This window comes from Otolemur garnettii, unplaced genomic scaffold (assembly GCF_000181295.1).
Source record: "Otolemur garnettii isolate 467f Iridium unplaced genomic scaffold, OtoGar3 scaffold00174, whole genome shotgun sequence".
Lineage (NCBI taxonomy): Eukaryota > Metazoa > Chordata > Mammalia > Primates > Galagidae > Otolemur > Otolemur garnettii.
In genome coordinates this window covers 2,210,956-2,218,204 of record NW_003852569.1, presented here as the reverse complement: position 1 = coordinate 2,218,204, position 7,249 = coordinate 2,210,956, and the positions used below count along the sequence as shown (strand labels likewise).

At 39.0% G+C, this 7,249-nt stretch overlaps 1 protein-coding gene across 5 annotated transcripts in view; it reads right to left on the bottom strand.

Moving 5' to 3' along the window:
• ARNT (aryl hydrocarbon receptor nuclear translocator) overlaps window positions 1-7,249 on the bottom strand; it is an 85,025-nt gene that overhangs the window by 39,678 nt on the left and 38,098 nt on the right. For 3 of the 5 annotated variants that reach the window (XM_003800439.2, XM_023519397.1, XM_023519399.1), the window contains 2 exons: window positions 5,414-5,458; window positions 2,178-2,391 (listed from right to left, as the gene is read on the bottom strand). In XM_003800439.2, the coding sequence (XP_003800487.2) occupies window positions 2,178-2,391; window positions 5,414-5,458 (259 nt within the window). The remainder of the gene's footprint in view (window positions 1-2,177; window positions 2,392-5,413; window positions 5,459-7,249) is intronic. The other 2 variants (XM_023519398.1, XM_023519400.1) reach the window with 1 other exon arrangement.

Genomic DNA, 7,249 nt, shown 5'->3' with positions numbered 1-7,249 from the left:
AGTCTCCTGCCTCAGCCTCCCAAGTAGCTGGGACTACAGGCGCCTGCCACAACACCTGGCCATTTTTTGGTTGGAGCCATCATTGTTGTTTGGGGGGCGTGGGCTGGGGATTTGAACCCGCCACCTTAGGTGTATGTGGCTGGCGCCTTAGCAGCTTGAGCCACAGGCGCCAAGCCTATATTTTCTTAAAATACATTTTGTTATAACAAACAAAAATACTTATACAAATCTTCCCTTGACTTGGTTCAAATTGTCTCTGTTTTTCAGTGACAAATATAGTGAATAATATTCTACTTACTGGCTCTATTCCCTTTTAAATTATTTCTCAATCCCAATATAATCTTTACTATAAACCACTGTATTGATTTGGGGGAGGTTACTAACATCTTCCCTTTTCATGGATCTTCATCATTTTATTCAACCTCTCTGCAAAATCCCAGAAATGTTTTCTGTTCTACTCTTTAAATTTTATTTGCCCCAGCTGCTGCTATGGCACTGCCGTCCAATTTTTGATTCCTCTTTTGCTTTAGGCTCCCTTTCCTTTGTTCAAGTCTTTTTTTAATATATATTTTTAGTATTTTATTTTTATTTATTTATTTGCCATTTTTGGCCAGGGCTGGGTTTGAACCCGCCACCTCTGGCATATGAGACCAGCGCCCTACCCTTTTGAGCCATAGGCGCCTCCCTGTTCCAAGTCTTAAATATAGACATTTCCAAAGTTCTATCTTAAGTCCTCCATATTCATACTATACTTTCTTCCTGGGAAACCACATCACTCCTCTCCACTATGATATAATACCCAAGTCTAGATACTAGCACATTTTTGATGACTCCCCACTGTATAAAAATTTAAATCTAAATTCTTTAACATCTAAACATTCCATCATCAGATCCCAGCTCACCTTCCTATTATCATCCCCTAACATGCTAAACCACTTGACTTTCCTAAGTAACCCAATTACTCTCACACTTCTAAGTTTTTGCTCAAGTTATTCCCAAAAGCAACAGCACTATCATTTTCCATATCTGAACTTACATGGGACTTAGTATTACATCTTTATTATAGAACTAGCTCTGTGATTTATTTACATGTCTATTTCCACCAATGACTATCTCTTAACTTTCTTCATATTTTTCACAGCACAAAGCTGTGGACCTGCCTACCACCATTTGTGGCCAAACTTCCCTGGTTTGCCCACAAATGGTACATAAATGAAACTTGTTGAATCAACATCTGCATGTGTACTATTGAAGCCATAGTGCATACAGATATAAAAAAATCTGTGCTATATAGGCTTTTAAATAGATCACCTTATTTGGGAAATTCTTATTCCATTCTCCCAAACCATATTCCTTTCTTCTTTCTAGTCCTTTGATTAAAATAGTGGCATGAAGTGAACCCTTGATTGATGTTATGATAAATTTTTTTCTTCCTTATATTTACTGTATTTTCCAAGTTTTTCTGCAATGATCTGGTGCTACTTACAATAATCAAAATAAAACATGCTTTCCTAACCCTGAGAAGTCTTACCTAACCACCTTCACTCAAGTCTGGTCATTGAATTCACTTTAGCCATCCCTCTAGTGTATATTTATCTAGTCCCACATTAATTACTCTAATAACAAGGGGGGGAAAAAGCATTTCCTTTCTACATGCATTTTCCTATCATTTTCCACTTGTGTGTGTATCCTGCTACGCATATATTTATATTCAGACTGAGTTCCTGAAAGGCAGGAAATGCCTTCTTTTTTTTTTTTATCATTCATCAAAGCATATCCCTGAATAGCAATGACTGCCTGTTAGACTCCTGTCACCAAAACTGGAAGCTGCTTCAGAGATGAGAGACAGATTGTGCCATCCTTTATAAACCTAAAGCCAAGGAAGAAGACTGGTTTCAAGGACATTGCCATTTCCTCTCTCTGTGATTCCACTATTCTTCCACTTCGCATGCCGCGTTATGAGTTCTAAAATATCTATAAACTTCCTAAATACTTTTCACAACTTTTCTCTACTTCTCACTGTCCCAGTGCTAATTAATGCTATAGCCAACAACTGAATTAATTTTCCCATGATCTGAATTTTTCCTGAAAAGCTGAAAAAAGAAAAAAAAAAAACCAAAATTTTCAACAGATTCACCCAGATTCTAGACCCTCCCAGAGTTGTGAGTCCCACAGACCTGATCAGTGAGGAAAGATGGCTTATAGGAGCCATCAGTGGATGTGTTGCCAGTTCCCCGCAAGGACTTCATGTGAGAAACTGCCATGCGTAAGATGGTTAGCTTGTCTGGTTTTCGAGCCAGGGCACTACAGGTGGGTACCATATCTGACAGTTCTGTGATGTACGCTGTCATCTTGTTCCGTCGCCGCCGTTCAATTTCACTATGATTTTCCCTGCATGGAGAGAAAGAAGCCCCATCTAGGTGGTCACATCTGGTCATTTGGCAGCAGGGAGAGTGATATGGATACCAAGTAGCTGCTGAAGAATGTGGTATTTACATTTAGTGATGCTTAGTCTCACAAGTTAAAGGTTTGCCAACCTTCTCATGCAAAGCAAGCCTGAGATAGAACAAGGTAGACAGACAATAAATAGATTCTGCAATTCTATTGCCCGAAAACATCCCTTTCTATGTAAATTACCAATCTTAGCAAAACAAAAAATGTTTTAAGGAATGACAGTATTTAAAAATGCTGGCTCAGTGCCTGTAGCCCAGTGGTTAGGGTGCTGGCCACATGCACCGGGACTGGTGGGTTTAAACCCAGCCTGGGCCTGCTAAACAAATAAAACAAACAAAAAAAATAGCCAGGCATTGTGGTGGGTACTGATAGTCCCAGCTACTTAGGAGGCTGGGACAAGAGAATTGCTTGAGCCCAAGAGTTTGAGGTTCCTATGAGCCATGATGCCATGACATTCTACCAAGGACAAAGTGACAACACTGTCTCATTAAAAAAAAAAAAAAAGTATGTTGGCCAGCCACCAAGATTCACACCTATAATCCTAGCACTCAGAGAGGCCAAGGCAAGGAGGATCACTTGAGTGCGGGAGTTCGAACCTGTCTCAGGAAGAGTGAGACCTGTCTCTACCAAAAATAGAAAAATCAGTTGGGCATTATGGCAGGCACCTGTAGTCTCAGATACTCAGGAGGCTGAAGCAGAAGGATCACTCACACCTAGGAATCTGAGGTTGCTGTGAGATAGGCTGAAGCCTGGTGCTCTAGCCTGGGCAAGAGAGTGAGACTTTGTCTTTAAAAAATAACAATAGGGCGGCGCCTGTGGCTCAAAGGGGTAAGGCACCAGCCCCATATGCCGAAGGCAGTGGGTTTAAACCCAGCCCATAAATAAATAAATAATAATAAATAATAATAAATTAAAATGTTGATTTCACTCACGTTCCTAAGAGACAAATAATCTCCATATTTACTAATTCAACTATTTAAAGGCTAGAAAATGACCAATTTCTGCCAAATCAAGTATGTTGCTCAGTAGTTGATATAACAATTGATAGGCTCAGCGCCTGCGGCTCAAACGGCTAAGGCGCCAGCCACATACACCTAAGGCAGCGGGTTCAAATCCCCAGCCTGCCAAACAACAATGATGGCTGCAACCAAAAAATGGCCAGGCGTTGTGGCGGGCGCCTGTGGTCCCAGCTACTTGGGAGGCTGAGGCAAGAGACTCGCTTGAGCCCAGGAGTTGGAGGTTGCTGTGAGCGTGATGCCATGGCACTCTACCCAGGGGGATAGCTTGAGGCTCTGTCTCAAAAAAAAATAAAAAATAAAAAATAAAAAATTGATAGTAGAGATTCCCTTGGCCTGCAAAATGTTACTTTGTTGTAAGCTTCTCCGTTGTTCACAACATTAGAAGGCAGAATTTCAAGATTTTGAAGTTTTATTTGTCACTTTAAAGTCCTACCTTCTTTTTGGGGGTGTGGTACCAGTACAATAAACTTAAGAGACTTAAAATAGCATCTACTCAAGGTCTCAAAGGGATCTCCACTCTGGGAAAAAGTGAATTGGAGCTGGAGTGAAGTAGAGTGGAGGATGCTTAAATGTCTGAAAAGAGATCGTTTGGATCTCACCAGGATAAACAGGCCACATCTCCAACAAGGACCTCACAATCTGGAGAGAAGGACATCATTGTTCAGAGGAAAAATCCAGTAGTTTTCCAACAGGAATTTCAGAAAGCCCAGGAAGTTCCTCAGTGGAATCATGGGGATGCCTCAAGGAAGATACCAAATAACATACTATATTTCTACTTCTACTTGAACAGCTTGGGTTTATCGCTTATATTTATTTCTATCACCATTTAAAAATTTCATTTGAACAAAAGTTCTTTGTGAAAAAGAAGGGGAAAAAATGAAAGTAATAATCTAACATAAATCTCTTTTTCAAGTGAAGAACAAACTGAGGTTCAGTGGTAAAGTGACTCTTCCTTGGGCTGCCTCATTCCCAGTGTAGGGCTTTCTCTACCACGTCATTCCAAGTCAGTTTTCTGAAGAGTGAAATAGTTAGTAGGAGTGATAGGCTGAAATGGCAGCACAATGAATGTGTGGCCCAAGTTAAAGAAGTAAATGACAGATAAAAGGGGGGAAAGAGTAAAAAAGGTGCTGGTATCAAATTAACGATCTATTTCCTAAGTCTCAGAAGTTAATCACAAATCACAGAGACCAGAAAACAAAAACGTTTCACCACAATTCTGCAATATTTTTATTTTATGAACAATAATCTCCAAAAAGAACTGGTGAGTTATGTTTCCAAATGGCAAAAGGACTCACTGCATAGGTCCATGTTTAGTTATTTTGCCAGAGACACGTAAAATTCTACTTTCAATCTTAAAGCACCCATCTTCCTAGTATAGGACAGGTTTCTGACACTAAAGTACAAAAACCTGATCTGGCCACATCAAGGCAGCCAAATTTTTTCTGGGGAACCACCATAATAAAGAATTCAGTCACCAAAGCAACACTAGTTCTTTGTGATGGCAATCTAGGCCGTTGAGTCAACATAGGAAAATAAAGTGAGTATTCTACAGAGGTGAAGAGTAAATACTGAGGCCTAAATACTGTGAACTAACTGTACATACAGATTTATTGGTTTTCTAATAAAAGTGGTATTTCCCTGCTAAAGAACCAGCCAGCACAGCTAAATTATTTCTAAAAGCTTTCTGTTCTGTGAAACTTAGTGCTAACGAGAAGAAAAAATTTAAAACTAATACCAATTTTTAAAATTCCTAAGTAAAGTTCCCTCAACCTACCCACTTTCTGATGGGATAAGCCAAAGTTCCTGTTACACCCAAACTTCTAAAAATTCTTATCATCTCTTGCCATAGATAAGGAAAAATACAAAAAGAAAGACTAAGAAAAAGGACAGAAAAAGCAGCATAATCTGTTTCATCATGCTAAAAGACACTGTTCTCCTACCTGGCAAGTCTCTCTTTATCCGCAGAGCTCTGCTCATCATCCGACCTAAAAATAGAATTAATGAACTAAGCTAAAATTAAAATAAAAAGGAAGTAAGGAAGGTAGGAAAGGAAAAAAGGAAGGAAGAAGAAATAAAGGGAGGGAAGGGAATAAGAAAAGGAAAGGAGAAAGGAAGAGAAAAAAGAAAATAGAGCAAAACAGATGCAGAGAAAAAGGTAAAGGAATGGAAATATGGGCAGGAATCATGCCTGTAACTCTATAAAGCCATGTGTTAGAATAAAGAAAAAGTAACTTGCAAGGTAAATATCAACACAGAAGCATATATATCTATATATAATATCTATATCTCTATAGATATATATTAAAGTATTATATTATGATCTGAACACAGCATTTTGCCAATCAATCTCTGTAGGGACAAAGGATATACAGAATTTGAATAAAAACCAATCAAAGGAATTCAGGAATACCATTTTCATACACTACTCCCAATCTGGAAAGAAAATGATATTCACAGCTACACTACCATGAAAAAATTAAGAGTAAATAAAAGAAGTGTTAAGTGATCATAAATATAAACCCTCCTATACATATCCACATGCGAGAAAAAACAAACCACCAGATTTCACTGGAGAAATTATATAAATAAAACTAAGAGCGAGGATTCTGCCATGTCCTCTATGATTAACTTGTTTCTAAAGTAATTCTTAATTTCACTTTAGTCACTTTATCTTTCTATGCAGTAAAGCCACACAAGTAAATCCCCAGTGTCAATTCCCCCTCCCTTAGAAAATGGGATAATATAAAGAGTGAGTGGCAACTGAAGAAACATTTAAGTGGTGGCAGGCCAGTATAACAGTACTAAATTCCATTTTAAATACAGTAGAACCTCTGTAAGTTTACCACACAAGGGAGTGTAACAAACCAGTCAACATAAGGAACTAAGTCTATTGTATTGATATGTATATGTGGTGCATATCCAGTCTATGAAAATGAGGTCAACTCAAGGAGGTGGTCAATGTAGGTAAGTAGTCAACTATACAGGTCCTACTGTATATCTAATTTATAGATACACAAAGAAGGCCCAAACAAAATGTCTAAGTATGACATATCAACAGGCTAAAAGAGTATATAGGTATTAAAAATAACAAATACAATGACTTTATCAATATATGAGAAATTTTCTATATGACAGGCAAAAGAAAAAAGACAGAAAATAAAGGACTAACACTAAGAATGTAAAAATGCATATAAATATTCTGATGAGAAGATAAAAAGAACTGAGTGATATTAAGTAGTTTAGAGTTGCATGTTTCTTGGGATATTTCTTCCAGATAGCTACTTAACAAAATACACAACATTTTTTTCAAAAAGTTGACAAAATTGGCCAGGCACTGTGGTTCATACCTATAATCCTAGCACTTTTGAGAGGCCAAAACAAGTGAATTCTTTGAGCTCAGGAGTTCAAGACCAGCCTGAACAAGAGCAACACACACACACACACCCCCATCTCTAAAACTAGCCGGGCATTGTGGTGGGCACCTGTAGTCCCAAGTAATTGAGAGGCTGAGGCAAGAGGATCACTTGAGTGCAAGAGTTTGAGGTTGCTGAGAGCTATGACCCACTGGCACTCTACCAAGGGGCAACAAAGTGAAACTCTGCCTCAAGAAACAAGGCTCGGTGCCTGTGGCTCAAGCGGCTAAGGCGCCAGCCACATACACCAAAGGTGGTAGGTTTGAATCCCCAGCCCAGGCCCACCAAACAACAATGACGGCTGCAACCAAAAAATGGCCGGGCGTTGTGGCGGGCGCCTGTGGTCCCAGCTACTTGGGAGGC